This window comes from Neoarius graeffei, chromosome 26, assembly GCF_027579695.1.
Source record: "Neoarius graeffei isolate fNeoGra1 chromosome 26, fNeoGra1.pri, whole genome shotgun sequence".
NCBI classification, from domain to species: domain Eukaryota; kingdom Metazoa; phylum Chordata; class Actinopteri; order Siluriformes; family Ariidae; genus Neoarius; species Neoarius graeffei.
This window is the reverse complement of record NC_083594.1, coordinates 45,602,715-45,620,998: the sequence shown is the minus strand read 5'-3', so window position 1 is coordinate 45,620,998 and position 18,284 is coordinate 45,602,715. Positions and strand designations below refer to the sequence as shown.

General features: G+C 42.7%; 1 protein-coding gene across 1 annotated transcript in view; it reads right to left on the bottom strand.

Annotated features, from left to right (window-relative positions):
* Positions 1 to 18,284, bottom strand: part of LOC132874213 (cadherin-4-like) — a 362,483-nt gene that overhangs the window by 18,912 nt on the left and 325,287 nt on the right. Inside the window, exon 4 of the mRNA XM_060910202.1 lies at positions 109 to 335. Coding sequence (XP_060766185.1) covers positions 109 to 335 — 227 coding nt within the window. The remainder of the gene's footprint in view (positions 1 to 108; positions 336 to 18,284) is intronic.

Genomic DNA, 18,284 nt, shown 5'->3' with positions numbered 1-18,284 from the left:
AAAGATGAGGAAGATGCAGACCGTAATTTTTTTTATTTATTTTCCACTTTGATTTATCACCAAGGTGGAACTAGATTTTTCTCTTGCAGAGCGAAATTCGCGTCTCACCTGGTTTATGAGGGGAGGACGTGGGTGTCTGTTGATGACCAGTTGAACAATCGTTTTCCAGATCCGAGTGCGTTTGCTTCCCTGAGCCGTCACCACGAAGCGTACAGGCTCGGACAGGTTCGTCACATCTTGCTCGGCGTACAGAGAGCCGTCTGGACGGATGCTGAATTTGGGGTCACTGCTCTTGAAGCTGATCCAGTCATTCAGATGACAAGCCTCGAACTTCACTAAACAGAATAAACGGACAGAGTGAGGTGTGTGTAATAACTGTTGAGAAATTATGAATACTGATTGCATTAAGTTATAAAACAGCAGATGGTCTTCTGAGTGATATAAAGCTGGAGCATTTGGTCTTCGTTGCTGTAAAACGTATTCGGAACAATATGACAGAATTTGACAAATCTGTCGGTCTTGGAATTAAAACTTGCCAGTGAGCCAGACTTATCAAACAAACAAATAAACAAACAAAAAGAAGAAAATAAGAGACGCTAAACTTCTGCTTTACAACTTTTCCTTGCAATATCATACGCATCGATCTCTTATAGCAAGACCACCAGGTCATGTGACCGTTTTTACTTTAAGTAAGTTAACCTGGAGAAGACCAGGTCAAAATAAAACTTCGTCCAACATTTCATTACATTAATGGCATTTAGCAGACGCTCTTATCCAGAGCGACGTACGGGTACAACATACCCAGAGCTGCCTGGGGAGCAGTAGGGGGTTAAGTGCTTTGCTCAAGGGCACTTCAACCATTCTTGATGGTCCAGGGAATCAAACCAGTCACCTTTTGGTCCCAAAGCTGCTTCTCTAAACCATTAGGCCATGGATTCCCCATTTGTACAACAATGAACATGCGAGGGTGATGTGGTCGGATTTTGCTTGGTTTCATTTGAATAAAGACTGAATAAAACTTGTACACAAGGCACAAATTTTGAACATGAACCGAACACTGCTTACAGAGGTTAATAATGGTGGCCAAGAGAGGCCACAGCACTTCCTAATGACGACAACTTTGAAATTAAGGCAACGTTGTCAAATGCAGAAAACGCATGCATCAATTCACAAAACGTTTTGCAAACTGAGAAAACGATTGCAAACAAAGAAAACGTGAACAAATGGGTGGTTCTCCACTATAGTTGCAAATTGGTGTCACCTCACTTAACAAGTATTCTGAGACCAGGCCTTTAAATAAAATCAGGGTGTCTGTGTTCATATGCCTTCCTATTGATTATAAAAATCAGGGCTTTGAACCAGAATTTTTTTCCTGTTGGTTCGTTCCGAACAGAAACGGAATTTTAACGTTTCCGGTTTTGGGTTCCACCATTAAATAGACGTTCCCGAACCGGTTCGAACAAAAAAATTTCGTTCCCGGAACGGTTAATTACGTTCCCTATCAGCGGTTTAACAAATGGCTATAAAATTATGTCTCTGTCTCATCCAGCTTAAGCCAAATGTCGGCTAATTCTATTACAACCTTCATTAAATAAGACAAGAAATAATTCAAAACAATTATTATTTCAAATGTTGGCGATTTGGATTCTCAGTATGTCTTCCCATCTACACAAACAGAAAAAGTGCCAAAAATGAAAGATAATTCGTTTAGTGTGTTACCAAAGGCTAGTCAGGCCCTATAGAGGGCTACCGCATGACGTCACTGCGCCGCGAGATTTTGTTAGGCGCCATATTGGAAGACCAAGTACACATCTATGCAAGTACATACATACATAAAACAAACTACACCTGAAATGTAGCCAGGGCCGGTTCTGCCCTAATCTGGACCCGGGTGCAACATCGCAACACCTTCCCGCGCTCTCCATTCAGTCAGCGAACGTCACACAGGAAGTGAACCCCAGCGGGTCATAGAAACTTGCGCAGGAGAAGAATGACTTTTTTATTTGTAGGCTACGGAAACTTTGAGGAACGAAATAAAAACCAGTATTAACCGGTTACCATTATTTTTAATAAGCGTTTCTGTTCCGGAACATAAAAAATAATAAAGTTTCTGGTTTCGTTTCTGTTCCATGTGAAATAGAAAAAGTTCCCGGTTTTCGTTTTCGTTCCTTGAACCGGTTCAAAGCCCTGATAAAAATTGATATTAAATTTTATCCACTCAAATATAATAGTGTTGGTAGAATTTTTCATTGGAAGTACCCAAGGGGGTCCAAAATGCGTGTCTCATACATCCCAGAAGGAAAATAAACTCTTGCTGAAAAATATTTATTGGTGTTATTATTTTGTGTCACCCATTTAAATATGATCAATATTGTCCATGCAGCATGAAGAAAAGCACATTTTGAAAATATTTCCAATACTAGTCAGAAATTTTCCCGCCAAGAAATTGATTTTTGGTGTCCCAAGTAATTAAGTCCGTACACTAACAGTACTAACTAGAGACACCTGGGGAAAATGGACAGAACTATTCTAATGAGATGACTGCAGTGCATTGTGGGAATCCCACAAGTTCAAGGGAGGGAAACATTGAATTTCATATTGTGGTAGTTTTCCAGCATTGTTCAGGTTTGTATGGCAATTTTTAACAGAATTTATAATAGCAGTCGGCGGCACGGTGGTGTAGTGGTTAGCGCTGTCGCCTCACAGCAAGGTGGTCCGGGTTCGAGCCCCGTGGCCGGCGAGGGCCTTTCTGTGCGGAGTTTGCATGTTCTCCCCGTGTCCGCGTGGGTTTCCTCCGGGTGCCCCCACAGTCCAAAGACATGCAGGTTAGGTTAACTGGTGACTCTAAATTGACCGTAGGTGTGAATGTGAGTGTGAATGGTTGTCTGTGTCTATGTGTCAGCCCTGTGATGACCTGGCGACTTGTCCAGGGTGTACCCCGCCTTTCGCCCGTAGTCAGCTGGGATAGGCTCCAGCTTGCCTGCGACCCTGTAGAACAGGATAAAGCGGCTACAGATAATGAGATGAGATAATAGCAGTCAATACACTAACACTTCTAGAATGATGTAGGCCCAGCTTCGTCATGAAAACATGTTTGTGCCATGAATGTGAGTTAGAAGACCTTTCAACTAGACTACAATGCACAGGCATCATATACACATCTGCACCCTGGTGACCAGATGATGAACTATTTGTCCATACACTAACACCGGGGTCTGTTTGTGTACTGACTATTGTGTTAGTGTATTGACCAATTTGATAGGATGACAGTTTGATGTCTCTCGATCCCTTTTGTCAACCTACTAGTATATAGGCCTATGCCTAGTACATGTATCCTACCAGGATATCTTTAAAGGTTTTCTGATTAGGCCTAGTCAATTTCTGAGAGTGCCCCCGTCACCAGAAATTCCAAGAACTCTAGGCACATGATGATTCCTACATCTACATGGACCCAACTAGTAAAAAATCACCCAGATTTGGTGTAGTGATTGGGACATTTATCCAGCGCCTGGTGTAGTCATGAATTTGGACATTGTTTGGATTGACTAAAATGTCAAAAGCACAGGCAAATTTAGAAAAGTGAGGAAATGTTAAATTAGGCTACTTTATAATTGGTGTCATGAAATGTTGCCTTAGGTTCTTATATGTTTTGTTCCTAATTTTGTTAACACATGGTTAATGTCGTTGCCATTTTTGAGGTTCAAAAATTAAATCTATTACTGTTCTGCTCAAATAATCAACTTCGTTGTCTTATTTTTGAACGTCAGTACACAAACATGCTGTCAGTACACAAACACTGCACCCTTTTAATACATATATTTATTGTTCTATTGTGATAAATAAACATTTTCAAATAGAATTATTTATAATAAGGCCCAGATTTGTAATTGGGGTCAATTACATTTTGATTTTGGTCAGAGATTATGGATTTATTAGGCATTTCAGAGACCTGTTTGTGTACTGACAGAGACAAGGGCAACCTTGACCTTGAAATGACCTTGACCTTTGACCATGAATTTTGCCATATCGTGCAATAAGAAGATACTTTGATAAAACTCCAAAATTGGCTACCAGAATTCTGTCTTATGAACTTATCAGTTTGCTCAAGGTCCATATCCCAATTTGCAACTATAGTGGAGAACCACCCACATACAGCCTACAGCACATGCAAGAATTTGATTTGATCACGTGTCTGCTGCAAATTCATACAACGCATGCTGTTAGATTTAACCAGTGTTGAATTTGAAATTGAAATGATTGAATGTTAGATTTAATGTAGATTTAAAGCTGCATTAAGTGATCGCTTTAGTTTTATAGTTTTAGTGTTAAGACTTTATGATTTTAATATTTTAGAGCTTTTTAAGACCCTTTATTATTTTAAACTATTACATATACTATAACAGTGATTCTAAACTATTCCTGTGTAACTTGACCAAGTTACTGTGTGACCTTCGTCCAGGGGAGAAGACACTTCTTTGCTAGACTAAACATGTCTTTGTTTAAAAATTGTCGTTAAGAACATCCGCTGACATGAAATGTATACAGGACATTGATCCAAGGTTTCACTCACACATACATATTGATGGAATTAAGATGTGTTTTGCTCAGTCCAAGGTTTACTGACCTACGTCATCATACCATCACACCATAGTCTGACATCCTACGACGCACACACATAGCATAGACACCCACAGCTGCATATCCACACAGACACAGACAGATATCAAACAGTGATGTCACTTCATCCACAGATAACACACATATAAAATCTCCTGTATTCTCTCGTCTCATGGGGGACTTGTGGATAAAGATTGTGAACTCATAGGGTTCCTGTCTTTCTTTTGAGACTCACCCCCAGACGTCTGGGTGACACGGGGGGACTGATCTCGAGATGGTGAGGGCCAGAGGTGAAGAAACCTTTCACGTGAAAAAACAGAAATGCGCTGCAAATACAAAGAGGTTTCCACCGGACCCTTTGATGCTTCGCAGTCTGAGTAAGTTGAACTTAAATTTATTTAGCTATTGCTTGGTTAGCTAGCATCAACAAATAACGTTATCAATATCTCTATTCAGGAAAAAAAGGGGAAATATAGCTATCTTAAGAGTTTAATAATCAAAAAGTTCAACTCACTCAGCCCTTGAAGCATTGAAGGCTCCATCAGGAAGTCCTCCGGGCGGAAACCTCTCGGTCTTGTGGCAACATCTTTTATGTTGTGGCTACTTGAAGTGTGTTTGTTTTTGTGTGTTGTCCGAATTTGCAGTAGACACGTTCTCAAATTTTGCATGTGCTGTAGGCTGTATTTGTTTGTGTTCTCCATGTTTGCAATCCTTGTCTTACTCAAGATGTGTCGCGATGCAACTACATGTCGAATTGATGCGCGTTTTCTGCATTTGTGAGTGTTGTCTTAATTTAGAAGTGTTGTGGCCTCACCGTAGGTTAAACTACCTAACTACCCAAATGAAAAGTGCAACTAAAATACAAATCTTTCCCAAACTAACCAATGTCATGAGTTCTTCTTTCCCTTAGCAATGAAAGCCATGTGATACTGTTTTGGTTTCTAGTTCAGTCCTGCCACTGGTTATTACCTTCACCAGTTCACTCATTGATCAAGTTGTCTATGCATACCTGGCTGGTCTGTTGTTTTGTCTCGTTCATTAAAATGTCGTGTGTTTCCTAGCCATGTTTACCAAGTTCTGTTCATCTTCCAGGTCCTGACCGGCACCTTTTTCCTTCATTTTAATTCGGGCCAGTTCCTGTTTAACTCTGCCTGTATTCTTGCCTCTGCTATGGACACCGATTATGATTCATGGATTACCTTTAATAAAACATCTGCTGAGTTTATGTCCTTCCTCCCAGTATTTTACACTCACCTCACACCCAACTAACTGCAAGCCAGGACCAGAAAAATGAACGTATGCACAATGAATAGTTGGCGTCGGCAGCTGTCCATCGCTAGCGATGATGACTGCTTCATTAGGATCTGCAGAAACAGAGATGGGCTGCGAAACCCGCACCAGAGTTCCTCTCCTAATGAAGCACCTTGCACAGTAAGGTAAGACAAGTGATGTCGTGCCTCCATCGTGTTGTCTCTCTGGACCTCCAAACCTGATGCCAAGCGGTGCACAAGAGTGCCACAGACGTGACCATTATGGAAGTTGCCCCACAGTGACAACTGACTTGCCGAGTGATGCCATCCGTTGGCCATTTGAGTGGCTCTTCCGCATGCCATCTGGTGGTGTGCCATTGACCCTGTTGGGTTCATCTGCCACACTGTACCGAAAAGCGCCCTGCTGCCAGCGCCTTATTGGTGATGTACTATTTAACCCACAGCTGGAACCCAGGCAGGTGCTAACACTCTGGGTCAGAGCAGACCTGGGAGTAATGGTGATTAAGGGGTAACTCCACTTTCTCCGATACTCAAGTCCTCCCAGACCTTAGACTTGCCACCGGTTGCAGTTTCAAGTCATACCCAGGACTAACAATGAATAGTATGGGCTGCCTAACAAGTTATTTTCATAGGTTATTATGTACAAATGATCAGAACTACAACATTCTGCAAACTTGAATATCGAATTAGGAAAGATAATTTGCTGATATCTTTAGGAGGGATGTGGAATGCAAAAACACGTATGTACATGCAGCTTTCCAAACACAAATGCAAACACAAGAAGAAAAAGTAGTTCTTTTTGAAGACTGCCCTGACAAGGACATCACCCAGTCCACCAAACCACATCAAAACCATATATAATAAAAGTCACATGTGGAGGCCTAATATAAAAGATTTATTATGTTCCCAGTGCTCGCTACAGAAACCACAAAAGGCCAGAGGTGAGTTCTGCTGCATTAACCCACTATGAACACTCCCCTGAATCTCTTGCAGTTTAAACATTCATACCATCATGGTGTACAGTGTTCTTCAGGAGGCTAACAGGCTATGGACGAACGCGAGTGTATGACCTTGCGATTATTCCCGTCATTGACAGCATGTGGTCCTCTCACAAACACCTGAGGAAGACAGTCCTGGTCTGTTTAACCTAACATGTTCAGAGAGAGATGTTCACTCACGGTCAACTCCTGGTAGTAGTCTGGGAGCCAATTTATTATTATTATTATTATTATTATTAATAAGAAAAGCATTTATACTCAATGTAGTTACAGCACTAAATATTTTTATATTACATTTGTAAAAATGTTTGCATATTAATTAAAAAAAAAAGGTTTCAGTCAGGGGCGGCACGGTGATGTAGTGGTTAGCACTATCGGCTCACAGCAAGAAGGTCCTGGGTTCAAGCCCAGCGGCCAGCGAGGGCCTTTCTGTGCGGAGTTTGCATGCTTTCCCCGTGTCCGCGTGGGTTTCCTCCGGGTGCTCCGGTTTCCCCCACAGTCCAAAGACATGCAGGTTAGGCTAATTGGTGACTCTAAATTGACCGTAGGTGTGAATGTGAGTGTGAATGGTTGTCTGTGTGTCAGCCCTGTGATGACCTGGTGACTTGTCCAGGGTGTACCCCGCCTTTCGCCCGTAGTCAGCTGGGATAGGCTCCAGCTTGCCTGTGACCCTGTAGAACAGGATAAAGTGGCTAGAGATAATGGATGGATGGTTTCAGTCAGTGGGTGGAGACCGTAGTGTGTTAAAATACGAGCTAGAAGATGGCCATCTACTGGCAAATTCTTCAGACATGGTGTCTTGAGATGATGGGTGGCACTGTGATGGAGTGGCCATCACTGTCACCTCACAGCAAGAAGGTTCTGGGTTCGAACTTCACAGCCAATGGGGGCCCTTTCATGTGGAGTTTTCATGTTCTACCTCTGGGCGCTCTGGTTTCCCCACAGTCCAAAGACCTACAGGTTAGGTAAAAATGCCCAGCCCCTGGGGTTGCACAAGTCAGTGCATACTTCGTGCCGGATATGTTGGGGAGGGTTGCATCTGGTGTAAAAACCACTGATCTGGACGATCCGCTATGGCGACCCCCAACAGGAGGACATACAGTTGGTGGTTTGAAGGATTTCCAAACAAGCAACAAACAGCATTGAACTATTAAGGCTGTAAAGGCAAGGATCTCTCATTGCAATGTCATGTTGTACCGAGATAAATCCAAAGGTACCCCAAAATTGGTATACCAAGGCAGACAGCAATGTTAGTTTTCAGAATTAGTTTTCATCAAGCCGTCCCACCAAAAATTGTCTCACGCTGGATAAATGCAAAACACGTATCTGAGATTACAAGGACAGTGGTGGCATCCATTACAGCGGTCATCGATAGCATGGTCAAATTCTAACATTTCTACTATAACTCGCTCTGAAAACTACATGCTTACCTTCACACTTCACATCAACATGCATCCTGAAAGTGAAGTGTAACTAGGTGTGAACGAAGGTTTCAAAGACGCTTTGTGATCCAATCACTCAAACCACATTCAGAGGTGGTCAGGGATGCATACAGCCACAGTACATTTGTAGTGTGAACATAAATGCATCTCGATGCGTCCCGGACAGCAACGAAGGACCAACTAATCGAGCACGTCATATGAGAGAGTATTTTATGTCTCTGGGGCATCAGAATGTGTTAGGATTCCTGTAGACTTTCTGCCTCTGGAGCATCAGAGGTGTGAGGATTCCTGTCTTGAAAGCCACAGTTAGAAGTTGTGAAATACCTTTTGCCCGGTCAGGCTGTGATCTACTGTTAGCTAGTTTAGAAAGACTACTCTTCCATTTCAATATTTTATGGGCCCCTCTCTCACACACACGACTGTTTTCGCTTGCTCCAATTTTTTTGACATCATGGTGAAACTGTATTATTTAGCATGAATCTATGATTCTTAAGAGGTATTTTAACATCAAGCTGTATGGAATCAATTTTGTGCCAAAATGTTCATACAATACTTTTGAAATATCAAACAAAAACGACAAATCAAAATACAAAAACAAAAAAAAGTCAAATTTTTTAGACTGGCAAACAAATTATTCGTGTAATCGTGCAAAATATCAGTCTATCACTCTTCAGAAACTTTTTATTTTTGTTCCGCATCTTTCTCAGTTTTGTTTGACGTAATTTATTTTGGTTGCGATTCCAGCTTTCTCGTTTGCGCTCCCTGACTTTTTGCTTGCAGTTTTGGCACAAACTTCACGTGTGGGTGGGCTGTCCAGGAATGCATTCCCATTGGCTAACTTGTGTTTGACTGACAGCTACGCTCAGCCATTCCCTACTCGGATTCTGGCGGACTGTTTGACGAGTGACCGATCCATTGACGGTAAACAAGGATCGAGTGGACTTCAGTGGCGACTATGATATTTTCTTTCAAAAATAAGGACATTCCAAAGTGACCCCAAACTTTTGAACGGTAGTGTATCTCAACCAGAAGTAGATTTCTAGCATTTTAAAGTCTGGTTAAATGTCATCTATAGATCTCACTTACCACTACATTTGTTCACCTGGATCCTTACCCAACATTAGAAGGTGAGATAATAGTGTAAATTAAAACGTCAATGAATCCATGGACCCAACCTGCCATGTGTCAACAGTGCAGATTGCTAGTGGTGGTGTACTGGTGTGGAGAACGTTGTCTTGGCACACACCAGGCCCAATCGCCAGTACCAATGTGGACCATGTGCATCCCTTTAAGGCCATCTTGCTTGTAATGGATATTTCCAGCATGATTATGTGCCATGCCACAAAGTCATTTCAAACTGGCTCCATGAATATGACCAGGAGTTCAGTGTACATCGGTACCCTTTCCAGTCCCCAGATCTGAATCCAATACCTTTGGGAGCCACCTTGGGTTCACGGTACAATGGGAAATTGCTGACAAATCTGCAGCAATTACGTGAGGCAATCACGTGGGTGTGTACCAGAATCTTAAAGGAAATGTTTCTTGCCATAACGAATGGAGGCTGTGAGAAAAGTGGGGTCCTTCCAACTATTAATATGACATTCTTAATAAAGTGGAAATGAGAATATGTACCGTATACTCCATTTCATTTTGTAATATAAATGACGTGCTACGTTATGTGCATGCGTTTTGGAGAATGAAGTCGAATTTACTCTGAAGAAAACGTAAACCTTCCATTCAGACATCTCAAGCAAAAGCCAACCCAACCGTTCTTGCTTTAGGACAAACAGATGCACCGTGTGCGTGCTAATGAAATATTCACTGACTTGCATGGAATCTCTGCTACAGGCAAACAACAGCTGAGTTTCCTCTGACTATTCTGAATTAAAGGGAACAGAGTTTCTCTCATGCTGAGAAAAGGACAAAATGATTCTATACATCACCCATCAGTGAACCCGTCGCTAGTTAGTCAAAAAATCCTGCCGCGAGTCTTCTTTATCAAGCCGTCAAATGAATTCGCTGCTCAGATCGCTATGGAACAGCAGCTGAATAACTGAGAGACTCGACTAATCAGCACTATATACTCAGCTGCTGCGGGAAGTAATTGCAAGTATGAAAATGTTTTGCTTGGATATCCAAGCATGCTTAATCTTCATCAGTCTCTGAGCATGTATAATTTCCATGAACGATGCAAAAGCACCTCATGCTATTATGTCGCGATGCTCGCGATACTTCAGAGGTTCGGTGTACAAGCTTTCAAAGTGTGATGCACACAAGAGCCAAAGCTCGCTAAAAGAAGCAGATTAGCTATTCCAGCGATACTTAAAGCAAGTGGTTTGTTCATAGTAGCATAAGGTTGTGCAATGATATGATTTACTCATCTCTACACAATATTTTCCACTGACGTTTCCTTTTATTTTATTATATAAACCAATCAAGATCCATCCATCCATCAATCATCTACGCAGCTCATCCTTCAGGGTCATGGGGGACCCTGGAGCCAACCCCAGGTGAATGCAGGTGAGAGACGGTGTACACCCTGGGCAGGTCATCGCAGGGCCCAAATCAAAATGTAAATATGAAATTATTTGCACAGTCTGCAAATAATTTCGTGCTCTCACGGAAGGCGGTCGCATTTCTCTGCTCTCCTCTCCTTTTTTTTCCTGCTTGTGCTCTTTGTTTCGTCTCGTCTGCCTATACCTTTTTTTGAGAGACTCTCTCCACATTGAATTTCTAAACTAAAAAAGCATGGATTTGATAAACTGGTCTACTAACGAAATTGACACAGTTTCTGGGTTCGGGGGAACCCACCTGTCCTGCCGGAACGTCTGTGGAGGACATTGAAGATATCTACCTATTCGGAACCATGATTACCGGACTTTTGCTGATTGGATTAGGCATTGCCCTGGTATATCGAGGAAATCAGACAACGGTGACAGCTGTTCAAAGCCCCACAAAGCTGCCCGATATGATTGAAGCAGTGGGCAAAGCTGTTGGCACTCAGACTCGTGGCAGAACTTGAACCACAGCAATGGTTGCCATCTTGGAGACGCTTTCGGCTTTGCAAGGAATAAGTATTTCGGAGACCAAATAGAATTGAATTGAACAGAAATGGATAGATATGGACGAAATGGACAGATATGGACGAGTGGTGTGGACGTGTAAAGACTGCGTCTGTTCGAAAGACCAAACAATCTCTATCTCATCAACATTCGGCTCCCTGAACAGCACCGGCCTCGATCAAGGCCGTTGCTGGGGAAACACTTCCCCCAGAAGGTCACTGCTGGGAGAGACACTCTCGCATTCTTTCCCCAATTTTCCGCGGTCGCCGGTTTTCACCCCCAGTGTGACAAGCGGGTACGTGACCAGCGCCGCTTGCATGGGTGCAGGAGCGGACGGCTGCTTGCTTGCGCTGGGTTACCTCTACCTCCTCCCCTCCCCTCCTACCCCCTTACCCCTTCCCCCCCACCCCTGATTGCCCCCTCCTTCCCCCCTTTCCCCCCCTCAAGTCCCATGTTTTAAAGTGTACTTGTGCTATTGTGTGCTTGTGCGGAGGTTTTTAAATGCTCCCACACTGTACTTCTGATAGGAGCATAGTGGGGGGGGGGTTCTTTTTTCCTCATCTTTCCTCATGTTACTACTGTGTTTCTTTTTCTTTTATCCCTGTCTTCCTGTTCTGTTCCCCCTCTGTAAGGACAGGTTGATGGTCAATTTCACTGGTAACAGTGACAATAAAGGGTTCATTCATTCGTTCAAATAATAAAAAAAACCCTCTCCAATATTCATGAATAGCACCTGGAAGCTCCGCCCCTTTTCCACAATCGCACATGCTCATGTATGAACTCGCTTGCCGTCCTTGCACTCTCGCAAGGTAAGTCCAGAATGTTTTACGTTCATTACTGTAAAATAAAATATACCTGTGAACATTATATGGCCAAAAGTTTGTGGACACCTGACCATACCAGTACGTGTTGCCATTCCAGATGTGGTCCTCCTTTGCTTTTATAATAAGTGCCACTCTTCCAGGAAGGCCTCCCGCTAGATTTTGGAGTGCGGCTGCGGGGATGTACGGTATGTTCGTTTCAGCCACAAGAGCATTAGTGAGATCAGGTGCTGATGTTTGGTGAGGAGGTCTGGGGTGCAGTCGGTGTTCTGTGGGGTTGAGGTCAGGGCTCTGTGCAGGATATTAGAGTTCTTCCATATCAACCTTGGCATATCATGTTTTCCTGGAGCTCATTTTGCGCACAGGGGCGTCGTCATGCTGGAACAGGTTTGGGCCTCTTAATTCCAGTGAAAGGAAGTCTTAATGCGATAGTATACAAAGATGCAACTGTGCGCTTCCAGCGATGTGGCAACAGTTAGGGAAGGAATCGCATATTGGTATGATGGTTAGTAGTGCACAAACTTTTGAACATATAGTACAGTGCGTGTTCTATTTAGCTAACATTAGATAAGCTTATATTTAATGAGTTCATTATATTGATGAGAGGGCGGCACGGTGGTGTAGTGGTTAGCGCTGTCACCTCACAGCAAGAAGGTCTGGGTTCGAACCCCGTGGCCGGCGAGGGCCTTTCTGTGCGGAGTTTGCATGTTCTCCCCGTGTCCGCGTGGGTTTCCTCCGGGTGCTCCGGTTTCCCCCACAGTCCAAAGACATGCAGGTTAGGTTAACTGGTGACTCTAAATTGACCGTAGGTGTGAATGTGAGTGTGAATGGTTGTCTGTGTCTATGTGTCAGCCCTGTCATGACCTGGCGACTTGTCCAGGGTGTACCCCGCCTTTCGCCCGTAGTCAGCTGGGATAGGCTCCAACTTGCCTGCGACCTTGTAGGACAGGATAAAGCGGCTAGAGATAATGAGATGAGATGAGATATTGATGAGAGAGGTTACTGAAAAATTTTGTTCAAAAAAATGTGGTGCCTTCGGTTTTCTCACCAAAGAAAAAGAATATTGACCGGGGGGGGAGTGAAATAGGCCTACAATCAGAAATACGCCATTTTGATTTTGTTTTGTGCTGGATATTTGAGAATAAGATTTTTTTAAGAACACTACTCTGTTCATTTGACCTCATAATGAGACACGTGGCTTTAATTACAGTATGAAGATGAACGAACAAATTTCAATTTGAAAAATATTCTCCGATTAATCGTTTACTTAAATGCTGATTACATTACATGACGTGCAGTATCGACGGCTTTACCTCGGCATGCAAAAAGCTGTTACAAAAATTTCATCGAGACATTTTACATGTGGATATTTACATCTGAAACGATGCACAATTTGGGAGGGGGGAAAAAAAACGTTATTGGAGATATGCACTTTTCACTGGAACAATAACAATGTTCTCTCGCTTTTAAGTAAAGCTTTATTTTATTACGTTACCACCATTCCTGCACAATTATACTGTCTGTTCAATATAATTAAAAAATTATTAGCAATCTTACTTTTAAAAAAAGAAATTTTCCCCTATGAAATTCTCCATGTCGATATAAAAGCAGGAGAAGCATCTCCGATGTGAAAAGCAATACAGAGACCACATGGCTCCTCCAGAGGAGAGATGAGAGTTAAGAGGCTCTGACTGAATGGAGCAAACTGCCTGCATGTGAAAGTCACCGTGCCCCGGTCACTGAGGTGCGTGTCTGTTCTAATCCATATCTCTCACCTGCTGCGACTGAGTAAACGTAGTAGGAGTCACAAAAAATACGTTTTATCATTTAGAACGCATGTTGATCCTGATCTCGGGTTTATAGGTTCTCATCATGTCCATGAGGATTTCTCAGATTTTCTCCCACGTGATGGTACATGGATTAGTGACCTGAAATTGCCCAGAGGCGTGAAGGAGTCTCTGAGCGGCACCTCGGACTGGATTCGTGCAGAGCGTCCCCAGGATCCACTGCAACCCTGACCAGGAAAAAGTGGTTTCTCCAGGATTATCCAGGAACGTGTATCATATCTGTTTAACAATTAGCCATAGGCTCATGGTCAAAGATCGCCTGGTAACTACGAGTACTGTTCAGACACGCTAAGATTTCCATAATAAGATTAGCTGATGTTTACACAAACTGAGATTTCACTTTTTTTTTTTTAAGAAGCACTTGCTGTAGGGCTCATGGCCATGCAAGTTGCACTTGATCACATGACCAGAGCATTTTTATAGGCTATACTGGTCCTAATTACCCAAGACCCCTGGATGGATCACTTTTTTGACATCTATATGTTTTTGTTCTGTTTTAAACTCTGCCACTCTTTGGGTTAAATTCTGGTTTCAGCACAAAAGTGTGCGCACTTCTTGGAGTGTCATCATCCTGAAGAAATACTGTACATATGTGTTATTTACCAGCTGGGAGGTCCGTATGGTGAAATACCGTGACCGAGGTCTTGAAAGTACTGACCGAGGTCCTCTGGGCCGAGGTCAGTATTCAAGGCCGAGGTCACGGTATTTCACCATACGGCCCGACCTTAAGCTGGTAAATAATATCTTTATTTTTTTCTTTACCAAATTCTAACAGAAAACAAGAGCGCCCGAAAGGGAAAACCGAGCCGAGGTGAGCCGCCATTTTGAATCCTCATTCACGGCTGTAATGCAAATTGCTTCCTCCTCGGTATACAAGTGCACTTCCATGGCAGGAAAAAAACTACATTTTGCCGCCTATGTAGTCCCCTATTTATACAAAATTGAGTCATTCAGGATTCAGCCATGTTTTTGCTCGGCGTTAGCAAGTTACAGGTTTTTAGCTTTCTCCTGAAATGTTTTATTTCTTCTTCCTCAGGGTAGTAAAACTCGCTTTCGCTGTGAAGACTGTCATTATTGCCATCCAAGCTGTGAAATTAATGATATTCTCCTGAGAAATGCTGGCAAGAATTTATAAGATTTTTGATATTATAAATAAATCTTATTAAAAAAATAAATGTTGACAAAAAAATTCTACTATGTTTGTTGCTGTTGTGAACGAGCGAGTCACCAGAAGTCCGTAACCAGGGTCCGTACCGTAGGATATGGACCCGCTCGCCAGCCAATCAGAGCGCAGGATTTGGACCGCGGAAAAAAAAAAAAGTTAGTTACCAACTGGCAGGTCCATATCGTGAAATACCGTGACTGAGGTCTTTTAATTACTGAGCGAGGCCCTCTGGGCCGAGGTCACGGTATTTCACCATACGGACCGACCTTAAGCTGGTAAATAATATATTTATTTTTTTCTTTACCAAATTCTAACAGAAAACAAGAGCGCCCGAAAGGGAAAACCGAGCCGAGGTGAGCCGCCATTTTGAATCCTCATTCACGGCTGTAATGCAAATGGCTTCCTCCTCGGTATACAAGTGCACTTCCATGGCAGGGGAAAAACAACATTTTGCCGCCTATGTAGTCCCCTATTTATACAAAATTGAGTCATTCAGGATTCAGCCATGTTTTTGCTCAGCGTTAGCAACAGTTAGAGGTTTTTAGCTTTCTCCTGAAATGTTTATTTCTTCTTCCTCAGGGTAGTAAAACTCGCTTTCGCTGTGAACACTGTCATTATCGCTATCCATGATGTAAAATTAAGGCTATTCTCCTGAGAAATTCTGGGAAAAATTTAAGATTTTCAATAATCTTATAAATAAATCTTATAAAAAAAAATATAAATGTTGACAAAAAATTCTACTATGTTTGTTGCTGTTGCGAACGAGCGAGTCACCAGAGGTCCGTAACCAGGGTCCGTACTGTAGGATACGGACCCGCTCGCCAGCCAATCAGAGCACAGGATTTGATGGAAACCGGGCCGCGAAAAAAAATAAACAGAGGATATTACACATTTGCACGAAGGTATGAAGTTTATCTTCGAGTGGTGAACATACTGACGAGTGAGCGAAGCAAACGAGTTAAAACATTTTCAACATGAGAAGATAAACTTCATATCTTTGCGCAATCGTCTAATGTTCTTTAGATTATATGAACACGTTCGCTAGGGGAAAAAATATGCAAGTTAATGAAAAGAATTTTAAATGTTGACAACATGCATCTAGTCAGCGGGAAAACACTGGGAGTGAATTTTATTATACATACAGGACACTTTTTCCATGGAAAAAAAATGTGTTCTATTCCCTTCTAGCGGGTTTCATTCATTTGGTTTGATAGCATGCAATATTGTTCACATATCGCTTATCCTACGTGTATGACGTCACTCTACCCAATAGAGAATGAGCGTTGAATATGGCTTACGATACTGCATGGTTGTCAAGACAATTTGTCCTCACACGTCGGAGATGTAAAACGTCCGCGCTAGCAAACAACTACGACAATTTGTAAAACAAACATGGCCGTCAGGTTCGCTTCGTTAAATACGTGAGATTTTGAGAGAATTCTGAAAGAGAAAGATGCGTTGAACACCCAAAAGGAATGTGTACGTATAATAAAAATAATGTTTTTTTCCTTCAGCTTGTTCAGTATCATGCTAGCTGAATGGAATATATCTGATATACCACTCAATGCCAGCCAATATTATTTAAACGTGTCACTCAGATCCGTCATGTACGGTATTTTGGATGAAAAATGCGAGTTTTTCAACACGAGAAGATTAACTTCACGTCTTCAAGCCAATTTGTGATTTTCTTTTTATTATATCGATACAAACAAGTACTCAAATTTATCAAAACAATTCATTGATTTCCTCACAAGTGTCATACAGAGATTTAGGTCGCGGTTTCGGTTCTCCATGTCCCGGATGTAGCACGTATGAAAAATATGAGCGGCGTATTTCCCAGTAAAACACTCCATCCGTCTCATCTCATCTCATTATCTCTGGCCGCTTTATCCTTCTACAGGGTCGCAGGCAAGCTGGAGCCTATCCCAGCTGACTACGGGCGAAAGGCGGGGTACACCCTGGACAAGTCGCCAGGTCATCACAGGGCCGACACAGACACAGACAACCATTCACACTCACATTCACACCTACGGTCAATTTAGAGTCACCAGTTAACCTAACCTGCATGTCTTTGGACTGTGGGGGAAACCGGAGCACCCGGAGGAAACCCACGCGGACACGGGGAGAACATGCAAACTCCGCACAGAAAGGCCCTCGCCGGCCACGGGGCTCGAACCCAGACCTTCTTGCTGTGAGGCGACAGCGCTAACCACTACACCACCGTGCCGCCCACTCCATCCGTATAATTTTAAATTTTATATATAGCGCGTGTGTGTTATTACCTGGAATACGGCAAGAACGCACTGAAAATAAGTTACATGGCGGATTTGGACAAGACTAAAATCCCAGAGGTACCCTGATAATACCGTAATTACATTACCTCCCTCTCCATGGAAGCCTAATCCAAACCAAACAAGGTTTCAAGTCTCGAAAAAATATATATATTCTACTTTAACACATTTCAAGTACACTTGACACTCCTCCTGGACATTTCAAAGTCTATCAAGGTGCTGTGAGAGAACTAGAAAGAGAGAAAAAGAGCATGGTAGAGAGAGCACGGCTGACAGCAACTCGATTCATCCTGTTTCTCATTCTCTCGCTCTCTCCGTTTTTCTCATGCTGGGCCGCCACACCACACTACACCGGGCCACGCAGGAGCTTGCCAGAGACTTGTTTTCTCAGCCGGAAACCCCCGTATCATTCTCGTTTATGTTTACAGAGCCTCTTTTCTCATTTTGCGAAATGAGACATGTAGATGTGGAAATCTTTAAACGATTACAGCATTCTGCTGTTTCCAAAGGCGAGCTCGGAAATTCTTGGCAGAGGCCTCAGGTCTAAAACCAGATTCCAAGAGCAGAAAATTCTCTTCAGCCGGTCAACTAACCGTCCCACACACTTACAAAATCACACGCGCACCCCTTGTGAATCAGCCGTTCTGACGCAAGGTCTGATAATGACCGTCACGCTCAGTGAAGCAAACACTCAAACACATGATGGCCTGATGGTCTGCCTGGTTCAATGACTTGTACTTAATCACAGCGTACACATGGAAATCTGTGCA